Source organism: Petromyzon marinus, chromosome 59 (assembly GCF_048934315.1).
Source record: "Petromyzon marinus isolate PM22_M1 ecotype Great Lakes invasive population chromosome 59, UKy_Petmar_22M1.pri1.0, whole genome shotgun sequence".
NCBI lineage: Eukaryota > Metazoa > Chordata > Hyperoartia > Petromyzontiformes > Petromyzontidae > Petromyzon > Petromyzon marinus.
Window position 1 is genome coordinate 6,149,209 of NC_133725.1, and position 19,645 is coordinate 6,168,853.

Below are 19,645 nucleotides of genomic sequence, written 5' to 3' on the forward strand. Positions count from 1 at the left end.
ACCTTGCTATCTCCAGCTGCCACCACCACCATCAACCACAGTCAACACAACCACCACCACAACCACCACCATCAACCACAATCAACACCACCACAACCACCACCATCAACCACAATCAACACCACCACAAACACCACTATCAACCACAACCACCACTGTAAACCACAATCAACACCACCACCATCAACCACAACCAACACCATCAAGTACCACCACCATCAACTACCAACACGACCACCATCAACTACCACCACCATCAAATACCACCACAACCATCACAACGACCATCAATTACCACAACCAACATAACAACAACCACCACCACCACCACCACAATCACTACCATCAACAACCACCACTACCATCAACAACCACCACCACCACCATCAACCACCACTACCATCAACAATCAGCACAACCAATACAACCACCACAACAGGTGAGGGGGCAGCAGCAGCAGCAGCAGTGTCTCACAGGTGAGGGCAGCAGCAGCAGCAGTGTCTCACAGGTGAGGGCAGCAGTAGCAGCAGCAGTGTCTCACAGGTGAGGGGGCAGCAGCAGCAGTGTCTCACAGGTGAGGGCAGCAGTAGCAGCGGCAGCAGCAGTGTCTCACAGGTGAGGGCAGCAGTAGCAGCAGTGTCTCACAGGTGAGGGCAGCAGTAACAGCAGCAGTGTCTCACAGGTGAGGGCAGCAGTAGAAGCAGCAGTGTTTCACAGGTGAGGGCAGCAGCAGTAGCAGCAGTGTCTCACAGGTGAGGGCAGCAGTAGAAACAGTGTCTCACAGGTGAGGGCAGCAGTAGCAGCAGCAGTGTCTCACAGGTGAGGGCAGCAGCAGCAGCAGTGTCTCACAGGTGAGGGCAGCAGTAGCAGCAGCAGTGTCTCACAGGTGAGGGCAGCAGTAGAAGCAGCAGTGTCTCACAGGTGAGGGCAGCAGCAGTAGCAGCAGTGTCTCACAGGTGAGGGCAGCAGTAGAAGCAGTGTCTCACAGGTGAGGGCAGCAGCAGCAGTGTCTCACAGGTGAGGGCAGCAGCAGCAGCAGTGTCTCACAGGTGAGGGCAGCAGTAGCAGCAGTGGCAGTGTCTCACAGGTGAGGGCAGCAGTAGAAGCAGTGTCTCACAGGTGAGGGCAGCAGCAGCAGCAGTGTCTCACAGGTGAGGGCAGCAGTAGCAGCAGCAGTGTCTCACAGGTGAGGGGGCAGCAGTAGCAGTGTCTCACAGGTGAGGGCAGCAGTAGCAGTGTCTCACAGGTGAGGGCAGCAGTAGCAGTGTCTCACAGGTGAGGGCAGCAGTAGCAGCAGTGGCAGCAGTGTCTCACAGGTGAGGGCAGCAGCAGCAGCAGTGTCTCACAGGTGAGGGCAGCAGTAACAGCAGCAGCAGCAGTGTCTCACAGGTGAGGGCAGCAGCAGCAGCAGTGTCTCACAGGTGAGAGGGCAGTAGCAGCAGCAGCAGTGTCTCACAGGTGAGGGCAGCAGCAGCAGCAGTGTTTCACAGGTGAGGGCAGCAGCAGCAGCAGTGTCTCACAGGTGAGGGCAGCAGCAGCAGCAGCAGTGTCTCACAGGTGAGGGCAGCAGTAGCAGCAGTGTCTCACAGGTGAGGGCAGCAGCAACAGCAGTGTCTCACAGGTGAGGGCAGCAGCAACAGCGGCGGTGTCTCAGGTGAGGGGGCAGCAGCAGCGGCAGTGTCTCACAGGTGAGGGCAGCAGCAGCAGCAGCAGTGTCTCACAGGTGAGAGGGCAGCAGCATCAACAGCGGCGGTGTCTCACAGGTGAGGTGCGAGGTGACGAAGAGGAAGGAGGTGCCGAAGAACGTGAAGGCGACGGCGACGGCCCCCTTGGTCTTGATCTGAGAGACGGCTCGCGTCGTCACCGTGGCGTGCTCCACCTCTACAAAGGCAAAGGTCCCCCGTGTAGCCTCGACACGCCGCCGGGGCAAGTGCCGTCGGCGAGGGGCGGCGGGCGGCCTACGGAGGCCGGCAACGTGGCACGCGGCGATTTGTCTCCCCGCCGGGGGCTGGACGATTAATCGATTTCAAGTCGAAGTGGCGATTTGTCTCCCCGCCGGGGGCTGGACGATTAATCGATTTCAAGTCGAAGTCGCGATTTGTCTCCCCGCTAGGGGGCTGGACGATTAATCGATTTCAAGTCGAAGTCGCGATTTGTCTCCCCGCCGGGGGCTGAACGATTAATCGATTTCAAGTCGAAGTCGCGATTTGAAACAATGCGATGAGCGAATCGCAAACGCCGCAATTCTTTCGCGATTTGAAAAGCCCTATTACTTTTCGTATTGGAATTGTTTCATAAATTTTTATTATTTTTATTATAACTTCATTGAACTTAACAATTGTTCTCCGTTTGATTGTTCTGTTTCAATAAAAAAACCCATTTTTTATAAATGCACGTTGGAAGCAGTTAATATCTTTTAAGTTCTCATCCTTGCACTAGAACGTAAAGAGCAGTTCATATTGTGATGGTATCACGTGGTAATGCTCCATCACGTGTTTTTAAATCTATTACACAGTGAACATTGAACTGAAGCTTGACTTAAAAAAATTCATATTCTTGTTTCTTTCGGTAAAGTCACGTTTCACACCTGATGATGACTGCAACACAAGCAGTAATCATCAGGTGTGAAAACCAACGGCAAAAACATTTGAAAGAAGACTGCTTGTGTTGCAGTCGAAACGTCGTGAGAATGTTATTGTTTTATGTATGTTTTATTATTTTATTGTTTCCCTTCTACGTGGTGACTTTACCGAAAGAACCAAGAATATGAATCACTGCAGTCACGAAAGCCTTAAATCAAAATTTAAAAAATAATAATCGCAATATCTGTCAGAAAAATCGCTGGCGACGTTTTTTTGTTGTTGTTGTTGTTTACGCACGAGCACCGGGTACTCGTTTGAGGCCGAGTCGACCTAGGGGAGGCCCAGGTTCAGATAATCGTGAGCGGTGTCGGTAGGCCGTGAGCCGGGAATTCGAAGTGAGGTCGCCGGGTTCGTAGCGCTGCGCGCGGGTATAAGCAGGCACGCACCGCACACACGATACTATCAGCTAATTTAATGTCACCAGGTAAGGTCCACTTGGGCTGCGTAGTTCTGTTTCAGAAGCAACCTGCCCGCAAATGGTCGCTCAACGAAGGCGGCTCGTCACCACCACGTGGAAATTCCTAGCAGCAGCCAGAGCCTCTCAACGCGTGGCGATGTCGATTCCAAGTGTGGAGGAGAAAACCCGGAGGGATCGGAGGAAAATCCACGGGACCAAGGGGAGAGAGAGAGAGAGAGAGGGGGAGACACCGCAAACTCCACAACACACAGCAGCAGGCGTCAGGGTCGGGATCGAACCCACGCACTCCTGCGTACCAGGCGAGGGAGTTAACATCTCCTGGCCCGACACGCGCGCATGCGCGAACACGCAAACAAAACACACACAAGCGCACGCGCGCGTGAACACACACGCGCGCGTGAACACACACGCGCACGTGAACACACACGCGCACGTGAACACACACGCGCACGCGCGCGTGAACACACACGTGCGCGCGGCGGTCACCTGAGCAGAACCAGATGAGGTCTCGACGCAGCAGCACGGCGAGGTGCAGCACGCCGTGCACGGCCGAGTAGAGCAGCACGTGGGACGGGCCCAGCGTCTCCTGCAGGCGCACCTCCCACTCGCGCCTGCCGCCCGCACACACACAGGCACACACACAGGCACACACACAGGCGCACACACAGGCACACACACAGGCACACACACAGGCACACACACAGGCACACACACAGGCACACACACAGGCACACACAGGCACACACAGGCACGCGCGCACACACACACGCACACACACAGACACACACACAGTCACACACACAGACACACACACAGGCACACACGCACACACAGGAACACACACAGGCACACGCACAGGCACACGCACAGGCACACACACAGGCACACACGCACACACAGGCACACAAACAAGCACACACACAGGCACACGCGCACACACAGGCACACACACAGGCACACGCGCACACACAGACACACGCGCACACACAGGCACACACACACAGACACGTGCACACACACAGGCACACGCGCACACACAGACACACGCGCACACACAGGCACACACAGGCACACGCGCACACACAGGCACACACACAGGCACACGCGCACACACAGGCACACACACAGGCACACGCGCACACACCGGCACACGCGCACACAGACACACTCACAAGCACACGCACACACACAGGCACACGCGCACACAGACACACTCACAAGCACACGCACACACACAGGCACACGCGCACACAGACACACACACAAGCACACGCACACACACAGGCACACGCGCACACGCACACACACACAGGCACATGCGCACACACAGGCACACGCACACACAGGCACACGCACACACACAGGCACACGCGCACACACACACACACAACCACAGGCACACACACACACGCGCACACACAGACACACACAATGCGGGCAAAAGATAATAACGTTTTATCTATTTGTTTGTGTTTCTCCCTTGCGATGGGACTTTGTAGGATGAACGTTGAGAGTTGTAAGGGGCACCGGGTATGTAATAAGGTAGGGGCACTGATAAGGGGTTGACAGGTATGGGAACCCCAACGCTCCGTTGACTTGTAGACGACTCGGGGGATGGGAAAGGGTTGAGTAAGTTCATTCATCTTAGTCCTGGTTCTTTCGGTAAAGTCACGTAGAAGGAAAACAATAAAATAATAAAGATATTTTTATTCTTTTATAATAAAAATATTTATTATTATTTTATTTTATAATAAAAATATGTTCATTATTTTATTTTATAATAAAGATATTTTTATTATTTTATTTTATAATAAAAAATATATTTTTATTATTTTATTGTTTCCCTTCTACGTGGTAACTTTACCGAAAGAACCAAAAATATGAATCCCTGCAGTCACGAACGATTTACTTCATTCATCTTCTTTGGATCTCTCGGCAAAAGTCACGTAGATGGTTCAAAGATGACGACGATCGATTGTGTCGTGATCGAAACGTCATCGTTTTTTTGTTGTTATTTTTTTTCATGAACCGTCCACGTGACTTTACCGGCTTTACCGAAAGACCCAAAGGGAATATGAATTCCTGCAGTCACGAAAGCTTCAAGCCAGGATTTAAGCTGATTCACTTCACTTGCCCAAATCCCGGCCGTGACACTTACAGCCTGGTAAGGCAATGTACGGGGCGACAGCCCGAGCGTGGTTACTAACGGAGGCTCGCGATGAAAACGAGCGCGGGAGAGGTCCTTCGACGTGAAATTCCGGACGCGCTCCCCGGCGACAGGGGCGACACCCGCGCTTGCCAGCTCGTGGAAGTACCGTCTCCCGCGGTCCACGATCCCCGGAGCAAAGTTGTCATGCAGCTCGAGCGCTTGTGCCGGGCTAGGTGCGCTTTGACGGGCGGCGGCGGTGGGGGGTGTGGAGGTGTGGAAGGGAAGAGGAGGAGGGGGGGGTACGCACCGGTCCGGAGCGGCCTCCTGCACGCCCACCACGTACGCGTCCTGCAGGAACGGCGCCTCGGCGGGCAGCAGGAAGTCGTCGAGGCTTGCGGGCAGCGAGCGTCGGCCCTGCATGTTCCAGGTGCCCACGAAGACGCGCAGCCGCCGCTGCGGCACGTGGCGCTCCAGCTCGTCGGCGCCCAGCAGCGAGCCGCCCGCCAGCAGGGAGCCGTCCAGGAAGCTCCTGCGGGGGGACACGGACGCGCGCAGCCGACCGCCGTTACCGTCGGCACCGTCGGCACCGCCTGCCGCCGTTACCGTCGGCACCGCCGCCGTTACCATCAACCCCACCGCCGTTACCATCGGCACCGCCGTCGCCGTTACCGTCAACACCACAATTGCCATCAACCCCACCGCCATTACCATCAACCCCACAATTGCCATCAACCCCATCGCCATTACCATTAACACCACAATTGCCATCAACCCCACCGCCGTTACCATCAACCCCATCGCCGTTACCATCAACACCGCACTTGCCATCAACCCCACCGCCGTTACCATCAACCCCACCACAATTGCCATCAACCCCATCGCCGTTACCATCAACACCGTAATTGCCATAAACCCGACCGCCGTTACCATCAACACTACAATTACCATCAACACTACCACAATTACCATCAACCCCACCTTCAACATTATCTACACCACCACCACCACAGACAACCGACATTCACCACTAATCGGCGGTGACATCACCACGGCACTTGTGCCAGGCTACGTGCACTTTGAGGCCACGTGAAGTGTTGAAGTCTCGCTGTTAGATCACGTGGCAGACCCAAGTTCCATGGGTTGACTGACTGAGATGATTGGCAGATGCACCAGCCAACTCGCTGCGTTTTAGCCACCCGGTGCTCCGCTCAATGTTGTGAGCATCGCTCCTCTGCCCTCTGTTGTTGTTGGAGGGCGACTGCCTCCAACTGCCCAGTAGCGTCCTTCATGAGCCTCCTCCACAGAGGCCGATCTTGACACCGCTGGTACCAGTCAACGGCAAGTCCACTCAGCTCCACATCCTCCCGTCTCTTCTCTAGCCCGTGCAGCGCACGTTTAGCCCTCTCTATCTGGCCAAACAAAAGCTACTTGGGCATGCAATGGGTTGGCATGCTGGCTACATGACCCAGCTCCTCACACAATCCAGTCGGGTTAATCCCAGGACGGGTCATAGGCAGGGCAGCCTATACGTTGCAGATGTTCCATTAGAGGGCTCCATGTTTTGCAAGCATACAGAAGGGAGGGCAATTACTGTGGCCAAGAAGACCCGAAGATTCCTGTGGAGAAATTGGCCAGGTAGCTTCCACACAGCATTACGCAGCTGATTTTTTTTTTTAAAATGCCGTTTGATTCAGATCGAGACCTCTGCTGCCAAAGCGGAGCTGGTCATAATTCCTCATTCACTCTCTCCACAACTGCCCCATCCATCACTCATGGGGAGTTGAGGGAGGGGGGTGGAATATTTGACGACATAAATAATCTAGATTGAAAACTCAGGCACTTTGTTTTCTGCGGGGCTACCGGTAAGGCCCCATCTCTTAGTCGCACGCTCCAGCTTCAGCAGTGAAGTTTCCAACTCCTCCTCTGAGTGAGCAGCAATCACCAGATCATCAGCGTCCATAACACGGTTGACCAATAGGGAGACATCGCTTGACCACACCCGGGCATCGATCGGCCTCCCGTTGTATCTGTAGCAGATGGAAAGTCCTCCGGTACAGCCATGGAAAGCTTCTCGAGCCTGGGTTGCTGGGTTCGTAGCGCAGCGTGCAATCTGCTGCGCTACTGCTCACCAAAGTAAAAATGTAAAGACAAAGATCCCCCGTATATCCTTTAAAGGTCTGGTGGGGAAAGTGCCATTAGCGAAGAGCAGCACCTATGAAGGCCGGCACGGCTACACGAGAAGGTGGGTGGTCAGAAGCACGCCCGACCGCCTTTGTCTCCCTAGTAGTGATGTTTAGACACCGCACCACGTACTCATTTGAGGCTGAGTCGACCTACGGGAGGCCCAGGACTGGATCAGATAATCATCACTGGTGTTGGCTGTGAGCAGGAATCGAACTTGGGTCACTGGGTTTGAAGTACAGCGTGCTAACCGCTACACTACCGCTCACCACAAACACTAATACACATTAGACAAAAACAAATATCCCCATATAAGCTGTAAAGACTGTTGGGGCAAGTGCTGTTAGCGAGCACCTATGAAGGCCGGCACGGCACACGAGGGGGTGGGTGGCCAGCACCACGCCCGACCGCCTTTGTCTTCCCAGTGACGATGTTTACACACCGCACCAGGTACTCATTTGAGGCTGAGTCGACCTAGGGGACGCCCGGGACCCGTACAGAAAATCGTCACCGGTGTTGGCCGTGAGCGGGAATCAAACCCGGGTCGCCGGTTTCATAGCGAAGCGCGCTAACCACTACACTATCGCTCCCCCATACACAAACACACTCACAGACACATAGAAAAACAGACACTCACAGCCAGATAGACCCAATGACAGACACACAGGCAGACAGAGACACTGACACACTCGCAGACACACAGACAGACACACAGGCATACAGAAACACTGACACACTCGCAGACACACAGACACACTTACAGACACACAGGCGTACAGAGACACTGACACACTCGCAGACACACAGACACACAGACACACTGACAGACACACAGGCATACAGAGACACTGACACACTCGCAGACACACAGACACACTGACAGACACACAGGCATAAAGAGTCACTGACACACTCGCAGACACACAGACACACTGACAGACACACAGGCAGACAGAGACACTGACACACTCGCAGACACACTGACAGACACACAGGCATACAGAGACACTGACACACTCGCAGACACACAGACACACTGACAGACACACAGGCATACAGAGACACTGACACACTCGCAGACACACTGACAGACACACAGGCATACAAAGACACTGACACACTCGCAGACACACAGACACACTGACAGACACACAGGCATACAGAGACACTGACACACTCGCAGACACACAGAAACACTGACAGACACACAGGCATACAGAGACACTGACACGCTAGCAGACACACAGACACACTGACAGACACACAGGCGTACAGAGACACTGACACACTCGCAGACACACAGACACACTGACAGACACACAGGCATACAAAGACACTGACACACTCGCAGACACACAGACACACTGACAGACACACAGGCGTACAGAGACACTGACACACTCGCAGACACACAGACACACTGACAGACACACAGGCAGACAGAGACACTGACACACTCGCAGACACACAGACACACTGACAGAAACACAGAGACACAGACACACTCACAGACACACAGACACACTGACAGACACACAGGCATACAAAGACACTGACACACTCGCAGACACACAGACACACTGACAGACACACAGGCATACAAAGACACTGACACACACACAGACACACTGACAGAAACACAGAGACACTGACACACTCACAGACACACTGACAGACACACAGGCATACAAAGACACTGACACACTCGCAGACACAGACACACTGACAGACACACAGGCATACAGAGACACTGATACACTCAGACAGACAGACACACTGACAGACAAACAGGCATACAGAGACACTGACACACTCGCAGACACACAGACACACAGACACACTGACAGACACACAGGCATACAGAGTCACTGAAACACTCGCAGACACACAGACACACTGACACACAGGCATACAGAGACACTGACACACTCGCAGACACAGACACACTGACAGACACACAGGCATACAAAGACACTGACACACACACAGACACACAGACACACAGGCATACAAAGACACTGACACACACACAGACACACTGACAGAAACACAGAGACACTGACACACTCACAGACACACTGACAGACACACAGGCATACAAAGACACTGACACACACACACAGACACACAGGCATACAAAGACACTGACACACACACAGACACACTTACAGAAACACAGAGACACTGACACACTCACAGACACACTGACAGACACACAGGCATACAAAGACACTGACACACACACAGACACACAGACACACAGGCATACAAAGACACTGACACACACACAGACACACTGACAGAAACACAGAGACACTGACACACTCATAGACACACTGACAGACACACAGGCATACAAAGACACTGACACACACACAGACACACAGACACACAGGCATACAAAGACACACACACAGACACACTGACAGAAACACAGAGACACTGACACACTCACAGACACACAGGCATACAAAGACACTGACACACTCGCAGACACACAGACACACTGACAGACACACAGGCATACAAAGACACAGACACACTGACAGACACACGGACACACAGACACACTGACCAACACACTCACAGGTTGACAGCCACACTCACACACACACTCATCGACTCACAGACACACGCGCACAGAAAGGAGACGCAACGGCATTCACCGACACAACTGAGAGACACGCACACACACTGATTGACGCATAAACACACCGACAATCTCACAGGCGTGTGGACACACTGATGGACACACTGCTCGACACAGACAAGCCGACACTCGGAAGGCTCTGTAGTTACATGGTGTCTCCGGTCGAAGCGGCTGCTGAGTCGGAGTGGCTGGCGGTCGCTATGGCAGAGACGCCAAATCACCCCTGTCTCCCTCCCCCTCTTTCTCCCTCCCTCCCTCTGTCCCTCACTCCTCCTTCCTCCCTCCTTCTCCTCCTCCCTCCCTCCATCCTACCTCTCTCTTTTTTTGTTTACGATCAGAGGAAACAAGAAGACGCTCGGTGTAGTCGGCGCTTAGCTTCGCTCATCATTTCGTTTTTTTTTAATGCTTTGCTTTATGTAACCCCCCCCTCCCCCCCACTTTTTAAATGAAATTTTATCATTTTATTGTTTCCCTTCAACGCTGACTTTACCGAAAAAAACAAGAATATGAATCACTGCAGTCACGAAAGCTTTAAATAAAAATGTCACAAAAGCTTTCGCGCTCTGCTCTCCTTAACCCCTTCCCTCTCTCTCTCCTCCCTCTCCTTAAACCCACTCCCTCACCGCAGCGCAGATCGCAACAACTCACTCGCTCGCCACGCAGGACAGCTGCCCCCCAACTGCCCAGTAGCGTCCATCACGAGCCTCCTCCTCCTCCTCCGCCTCCTCCACAGAGGCCCATCGTGAAACCGCCGGCCATCGGCAAGTCCACTCAGCTCCACATCCTCCTGTAACCGCATCAGCTCCACGTCTCCTCCAGCCCCCACCGTGCCCATTCACCCCCCTCTATCCGGTCAAGCGGTGGCTGGGCACGCGGGGCTACGTGACCCAGTCACTTGCCCGGGAGGAGCTCAACGATGGGGATTGCGAGCAGATCTCTTAAGGACCTGTGAGCTCCTCGCACGATTCAGTCCAATTTACCGCAGGATGGATCGTAGGCAGGCCGGCCGGCCACTCACTGCAGGCCGCCGCAGTGGCTATGAGATGTTAACTACCTCGCCTGGTATACAGGAGGTCGTGGGATCAATCCCGACCCTGACGCCTGCCGTATATTTGGAGTTTGCGTGTCTCTCTCTCATCATCATCACGGTGGCTAGGAGATGTTAAATACCTCGCCTGGTATACAGGAGGTCGTGGTTTCGATCCCGACCCTGCCGACGCCTGCCGCTGTATAGTTGGAGTTTGCGTGTCTCTCTCTCTCATCATCATCATGGTGGCTAGGAAATGTTAAATACCTCGCCTGGTATACAGGAGGTCGTGGGTTCGATCCCGACCCTGCCGCTGTATATTTGGAGTTTGCAGTGTCTCTCTCCCCGTGGTGGCGGGGTATTTTTCTCCGGGTGCCCCGTTTTTTTTCCGTCCACATTTGCGCTTAAGAGTATTTGGCTACTGCTGTAAATGTCCACGTGATCAGCCACTTTCGCTATCATTTGTGTCAGCCAGGGTCGCTTGCGAAAAAGAGCTACACCGCTCGGTGGGGCCTCACCTGGTTAAAGAAATTGAACCAAAAATTCGTTTGATGGTCACCTCACTTCTCTCTCTCTCTCTCTCCCAGATTCTTTCCTCGCAACCGCTCCACCGTGGAATCGCCTCCCATGGTTATCACCATCGGTCGTCTCTTCTTCCCCCTCCCCGCCCCCCCCCCCCCCCGAAGCTCTCACGAGAATAACCTCGCTCAAATTCCAGACGCGTGTTACGACCGCACTCGGATCCGTTACAGCAGGGGTCCCCAACGATACCGGTCCGCAAGCCTGTTAGGAACCGGGCCGCAACAGCAGGAGCTGAGCTGCGAGTCCGCGCGTGGCCCGGCCCCATCGTTTTATTATTAACCACATACGTCCGCGCCTCTTTCCAGCAATGCGCACTCAGTCTCAGTCGCGGTGTTGGTATGAAGCCCACAAGCTGACGACCCTAGTTAGCCACAACGAGTAACAACACAAAACGTCGCTGGAGAGCTTCTGCGAAAAGGGGGGGGGGGAAAGACCCAATGTGAGGAAGAGGGCGAGGCGAGCGAAATGTCGTTAGGGGGAAACAAAGTTCTGAGGAGGGGTGGCAGCACCTCGTCATCACGAAAAGATCCACTTCCACCCCCGCCCCCCTCTCTCCCCAAACGTCGTCATCATCGTCGTCACTTGTCAACGTCGCGCGGACTTCACTACGGTGCCACTGTCAAAGGTAATCCGAAGTAATTTTTTGGTTCACGATTAATCTATGAAGGTTGTTTTTTTTTGTCCGCGCAAGGTACTGTGCTGTGGATATTTCTCAAGTTCACTGAAGGCATGGGATGCGGAGTTGGGCGTCGAGGGGAGTGTTAACCGAGGCCACAGAACCTGACACCATATTTTCCGCTATCCTTTAGTCTTGCCAACCACGGTTCTTCCAACCACGCGGTTTTCAGGAACCTAACCCCCTGTTTTCCACGATCCCTTAATCTTGCCAACCACGGTTCTTCCAACCACGCGGTTTTCAGGAACCTAACCCCCTGTTTTCCACGATCCCTTAATCTTGCCAATCACGGTTCTTCCAACCACGGGGTTTTCAGGAACCTAACCCCCTGTTTTCCACGATCCTTTAGTCTTGCCAACCACGGTTCTTCCAACCACGCGGTTTTCAGGAACCTAACCCCCTGTTTTCCACGATCCTTTAATCTTGCCAACCACGGTTCTTCCAACCACGCGGTTTTCAGGAACCTAACCCCCTATTTCCCCCCGCGGTTGCCGAGAGATTTCTGTACTACACGACCTCTCTCTCCCTTCTCAACCCAACCTGTATATCTCCCCCATCTCTCTCCTAACTCTCCATAATCCCTCTCATCTCCATCTCTCCCCCACTCTCCCTAATCTCTCTCCCTCCTCCCTCTCCAATCCCCCCCCCCCCCCATCGATGCTCTCCTCCTCGATCCCCTTACATCACCACCCCCCACCCTCAGATCCCCTTACGGCCCACGCAGGCCAGTAACCCGACCCTTGGCACAGTAGGGGGCACAGGTGGTGCATCAGCCAGTCATCTCTGTCAGTCGACCCGGGGCACCTGGGTCTGCCCCGCGACCTCCTGCCAGCGGGCGTTCGACACTTCACGTGGCCTCAAGGTGCACATGGCCTGGCACAAGCGTCGTGGTGACGTCACCGCCACTTAGTGGCGAATGGCGGTTGTTGTTGTTGTTGAACTTCTTTCACACGGTACATATCCAACTGCGCTAATCGGAGGTGTGGGGGAAGGATAATACAAAAAAAATCCGCAGACTACCTGCTGGATCTCCTCTCTGTTTCAAAGAACAAATTTGACCTCAGGTCTTCGCTCATTTACCAGCTTCACATTCCCTATTGCCGTACAAAAACTGGAGGAAGGGCCTTTGCTATTGATGACCCCAGGGTCTGGAATGCTATAGCCAATAAACTGCAACTGGAATCACTACCTATGAGATCTTCACTCAAAACTGCTCTAGAGGAGTTGTACACCCCTAGCTGCCACTGCTATTCAGTGGCCTAAAATAAAATGTTTTCCTTCGGATGACCGCTGCAAAATATTATCTGTATTTTGATTATAGTGTGCTGATCTTAAAGGTGCATTGAAAAATGTGATACTCCGACTGATGCTCCTGTTGTTGTGGAGTGACTCATGCAGCCAGCTATGGCTACAGGGTTTATTTATGTAGTTTATTGTTACAAATTCTGTTACAGTCCCTATGATCACTGTTACATTGCATTTATGGCTTTATTTTGGTGATTTCGAAAACTTTGGTTTGGCCATGTTTGTTTGTTGTAGTACGGAGTTAGACTGATGGCCTTAATCTAAGTTGTCTTGTGGTTGTTGTTGTTTGACTTGCATCCCACTGGGATTTTTGCACGGTGCTTTTTCAGGAATATTTTGCTGTTTTCCCTGGATTTTTCTGTTTGCACGGTCACGTAGTCACTTTAAGATGTTTTTCTTGTTCGTGTTTTTGTTTTTTGTTTGTTGCGGTTGCACCCGATTCAAGAGCCGAATGGCTCACAAAAGGGCTATACCAAAATAAATGAAACTGAAACTGACAGCAAACTAAAATACAAAAAAGCAGTTTCAATGAAATTAGTTGGTCAATCGAGATGATTATTTAAAAGTGCACAGCTACACTGGCGTCCCAATGTCGGAAGGAAGAACGTTCCAGACGGCCGCAGAAGGGTATCCGAAAGTGAGCGATGGGCAGCCAAACGCCACTACAGCCTTCGCTCAGCATTAACACACTACAGCCTTCACTCAGCATTAACACACTACAGTCTTCACTCAGCATTAACACACTACAGCCTTCGCTCAGCATTAACACACTACAGTCTTCACTCAGCATTAACACACTACAGTCTTCACTCAGCATTAACACACTACAGCCTTCGCTCAGCATTAACACACTACAGTCTTCACTCAGCATTAACACACTACAGTCTTCACTCAGCATTAACACACTACAGTCTTCACTCAGCATTAACACACTACAGTCTTCACTCAGCATTAACACACTACAGTCTTCACTCAGCATTAACACACTACAGTCTTTACTCAGCATTAACACACTACGGCCTTCACTCAGCATTAACACACTACAGCCTTCACTCAGCATTAACACACTACAGTCTTCACTCAACATTAATACACTACAGTCTTCACTCAGCATTAACACACTACAGCCTTCACTCAGCATTAACACACTACAGTCTTCACTCAGCATTAACACACTACAGCCTTCACTCAGCATTAACACACTACAGTCTTCACTCAGCATTAACACACTACAGTCTTCACTCAGCATTAACACACTACAGTCTTCACTCAGCATTAACACACTACAGTCTTCACTCAGCATTAACACACTACAGCCTTCACTCAGCATTAACACACTACAGCCTTCACTCAGCATTAACACACTACAGCCTTCACTCAGCATTAACACACTACAGCCTTCACTCAGCATTAACACACTACAGTCTTCACTCAGCATTAACACAATACAGCCTTCACTCAGCATTAACACACTACAGCCTTCACACAGCATTAACACACGACAGACTTCACTGAGCATTAACACACTACAGCCTTCACTGAGCATTAACACACTACAGCCTTCACTCAGCATTAACACACTACAGCCTTCACTCAGCATTAACACACTGCAGTCTTCACTCAACATTAACACACTACAGTCTTCACTCAACATTAACACACTACAGTCTTCACTCAACATTAACACACTACAGTCTTCACTCAACATTGACACACTACAGTCTTCACTCAGCATTAACACACTACAGTCTTCACTCAACATTAACACACTACAGTCTTTACTCAGCATTAACACACTACAGTCTTCACTCAGCATTAACACAGTACTGTCTTCACTAAGCATTAACACACTACAGTCTTCACTCAACATTAACACACTACAGTCTTCACTCAGCATTAACACACTACAGCCTTCACTCAGCATTAACACACTACAGTCTTCACTCAACATTAACACACTACAGTCTTCACTCAGCATTAACACACTACAGCCTTCACTCAGCATTAACACACTACAGTCTTCACTCAGCATTAACACACTACAGCCTTCACTCAGCATTAACACACTACAGTCTTCACTCAGCATTAACACACTACAGCCTTCACTCAGCATTAACACACTACAGCCATCACTCAGCATTAACACACTACGGTCTTCACTCAGCATTAACACACTACAGTCTTCACTCAGCATTAACACACTACAGACTTCACTCAACATTAACACACTACAGTCTTCACTCAGCATTAACACACTACAGTCTTCACTCAGCATTAACACACTACAGTCTTCACTCAGCATTAACACACTACAGTCTTCACTCAGCATTAATACACTACAGCCTTCACTCAGCATTAACACACTACAGCCTTCACTCAGCATTAACACACTACAGTTTTCACTCAGCATTAACACACTACAGCCTTCACTCAGCATTAACACACAACAGCCTTCACTCAGCATTAACACACTACAGCCTTCACTCAGCATTAACAAACTACAGTCTTCACTCAGCATTAACACACTACAGCCTTCACTCAGCATTAACACACTACAGTCTTCACTCAGCATTAACACACTACAGTCTTCACTCAGCATTAACACACTACAGCCTTCACTCAGCATTAACACACTACAGTCTTCACTCAGCATTAACACACTACAGTCTTCACTCAGCATTAACACACTACAGTCTTCACTCAGCATTAACACACTACAGCCTTCACTCAGCATTAACACACTACAGTCTTCACTCAGCATTAACACACTACAGCCTTCACTCAGCATTAACACACTACAGCCATCACTCAGCATTAACACACTACGGTCTTCACTCAGCATTAACACACTACAGTCTTCACTCAGCATTAACACACTACAGACTTCACTCAACATTAACACACTACAGTCTTCACTCAGCATTAACACACTACAGTCTTCACTCAGCATTAACACACTACAGTCTTCACTCAGCATTAACACACTACAGTCTTCACTCAGCATTAATACACTACAGCCTTCACTCAGCATTAACACACTACAGCCTTCACTCAGCATTAACACACTACAGTTTTCACTCAGCATTAACACACTACAGCCTTCACTCAGCATTAACACACAACAGCCTTCACTCAGCATTAACACACTACAGCCTTCACTCAGCATTAACAAACTACAGTCTTCACTCAGCATTAACACACTACAGTCTTCACTCAGCATTAACACACTACAGCCTTCGCTCAGCATTAACACACTACAGTCTTCACTCAGCATTAACACACTACGGCCTTCACTCACCATTAACACACTACGGCCTTCACTCACCATTAACACACCACAGTTCAGATACACCCTCCATCCTACACACGCAATGAGGCTGTGTTGACCCAACCCTGACCCCGATCACAAACTGCACCGACTCTGTGCCCCGAGGACGACCTTCACCTCGCGACCCCAGTTTCCGACGCTGACCTCTGCCGACGACCCCCCGACATCGTGACCTGAGTGTACAGCTCAAGCCGTGGGTGAGCCGCACCTGACGCTCACCCACGACTTGACGCTCACCCACGACTTGCCGCTCACCCACGACCTGACGCTCACCCACACCTGCCGCTCACCCACGACTTGCCGCTCACCCACGACCTGACGCTCACCCACACCTGCCGCTCACCCACGACTTGCCGCTCACCCACGACCTGCCGCTCACCCACACCTGCTGCGTGCCCGCTGCGTGGGGATGGGTGGCAGCGCGCCGGGCGCCGCCGGGCTGCAAGGGAGAGAGGCGGGCGCTGCCCAGGCCCGGCTGCCACGCAGCTGAACCAGCAGCCGCGAGTCGGAGGCGGCGCCGGCCCAGCGCGACACCGGGGGGGGGCCCGGCCCACGGGGGCCCGGCGGAGAGGATAGCGGCGGCGGCGCCGTCGGCGGCGGCGTCGGCGTCGGCGGCGGCGGCGTCGCGGCGAGCGGCGGGAGCGACCGCGACTCGAGCTCGCGCCCCGCGCCGGCGCCGGGCGACTCCGGTTCGGCGTGGCAGCCCAGGCTCAGCTGGGAGCTGTGCCGACCGAGCCGGAAAACGCCGTCCACCCCGGGCCCCGAGGCCAGGCACGACCCCGAGCCTCGGCGCGGCAGGCCGCGGAGGCGCGACGGCGCCGCCGCCGGCGCCGCCGCCCTCGTGCGGCCGAGCGCGAGGCCCGGGACGGCCGGCGAGGAGCGCACGGCCTCACCGGGGCGTGCGCCCGCGTCGTCCGCGGACGCGCAAACGCCGCCGTTGCTCGGGGTGGTGTTGCTGGTGGTGATGGCGGTGACGGTGGCCGCGGCGGAGGCGCCCGCGGAGGCCGCTGCGGCTCGCAGCTCGGCCATGGCGCGCAGCTTGCTCGCCACGCCGCGGGTCTTGCGCCTCCAGCCCCGGTTGCCGGCGTCCCCGGAATCGGGGGTGGCCCTTGCCGGCTTCGGCTCGAGCGGAGGCCGTGGGCAAAATCTCATCAGCGGGCGTGCCTGCTGCTGCTGGTACTGCAGCTGCTGCTGTGTCTGCTGCTGCGTCTGCTGTTCCTGCTGTTGGTGCTGCTGTTGTTCCTGTTGTATCTGCTGGTGCTGCTGCTGTTCCGGTTGTTTCTGCCGCTCCTGCTGATCTTGCTGTTGATGTTGTTGCTCATCCTCCTCCTCCTCCTGCTGCTGCTGCTGCCTCTGCAGCTGTTGCTGCCGCTGCACCGTTGCTGGCCCCGGCCTGCACGCGGAGCCACGTGAAGGGAGGCCATCACCACCCACGTCACCTCCCCTCACCGCTTCTCCGCTCCGCGCCGGGTCCTGCATCTCGGCCGTATCCTCCTCCCCCTCCTCGCTCACCGCGCCCTCCGGCGGGGCCGCCGGCATCTCCCCGCACGCCGCGCCAGCGGCGTCCGTATCCCCGCCGCCGACGGCGCCGCCGCGGCGCGACCGTGCCGGGCGCTCGCCGGGGGGAAGCGTCCACGCCACCGCGTCGGCACGGCCGCCGCCGTTACCGAGGGGGGCGGGGTCCTTGGCCGTGGCGTGCCGCGGCTCGCATTCCATCGCGGTGCCGCCCGCTCGCAGCGGCAGGCCCCGGCTCCGGTTACGGGAAACAACGCCGGGCGGTGGCCGGTGGCCGGCGACGGCGGCGGCGGCGGAGACGTCACCGGTCGGGCCGGGCCGTCGTGGCACGCGTGGGGGACACCGGGAGCGGCGGGCGCCACCGATCTACGAGCGCCGTCGTCCGTGCCCGTGCAGGGAGGCACGGCGGCGATGAGGCGAGAAGCGGCACGCCTCGTCGGGGCTCATCGTCACGGAGCGCGGAGCCCCAGAGGGAACGGGGGGTCGTTGAACCTGTGGAGGAGTGTGGGGAGAGCAGGAGGAGCGGGGAGAGGAGGAGGAGCGGGGGAGAGGAGGAGGAGCGGGGGGAGAGCAGGAGGAGCGGGGAGAGGAGGAGGAGTGGGGAGAGGAGGAGTGGGGAAAGGAGGAGGAGTGGGGAGAGGAGGAGTGGATTGAGGAGGAGTGGGGAGAGCAGGAGGAGTGAGGAGAGGAGGAGTGGAGAGAGGAGGAGGAGTGGAGAGAGGAGGAGGAGTGGAGAGAGGAGGAGTGGGGAAAGGAGGAGTGGAGAGAGGAGGAGTGGGGAAAGAAGGAGTGGGGAGAGGAGGAGTGAGGAGAGGAGGAGGGTGCCCCACCAGCCTCTAGACGGGTCTGTGTGTGTGTTAGTCTATCCGAGTCGATGTGCAGGCGTGTGTGGTGTGTCTATGATTGTGGGGAGCGGTAGTGCAGTGGTTCGCGCACCGCGCTACGAACCCACAGACCCGAGTTCGATTCCTGCTCTCACGGCCAACACCAGTGGCAACGATCTGAAGTGGTCCTGGGTCTCCCCGAGGTCGACTCAGCCTGAAATGAGCACCTGGGGCGGTGTGTCAACATCGCCACTGGGGGAGACAAAGGCGGTCGGGCGTGGTGCTGGCCTCCCACCCCCTCGTGTACCGTTCTGGCCTTCGCAGCTGCTACTCGCTAACAGCACTTGC

General features: G+C 54.0%; 1 protein-coding gene across 1 annotated transcript in view; it reads right to left on the reverse strand.

The window, feature by feature from the left end:
- Window positions 1-19,645, reverse strand: part of INPP5E (inositol polyphosphate-5-phosphatase E) — a 36,011-nt gene that overhangs the window by 14,865 nt on the left and 1,501 nt on the right. The window contains exons 3-6 of the mRNA XM_076053193.1: window positions 17,344-18,965; window positions 5,517-5,738; window positions 3,547-3,671; window positions 1,762-1,881 (exon numbers count right to left, since the gene is read on the reverse strand). Of these exons, the coding sequence (XP_075909308.1) occupies window positions 1,762-1,881; window positions 3,547-3,671; window positions 5,517-5,738; window positions 17,344-18,674 (1,798 nt within the window). The 5' untranslated portion in view covers window positions 18,675-18,965. The remainder of the gene's footprint in view (window positions 1-1,761; window positions 1,882-3,546; window positions 3,672-5,516; window positions 5,739-17,343; window positions 18,966-19,645) is intronic.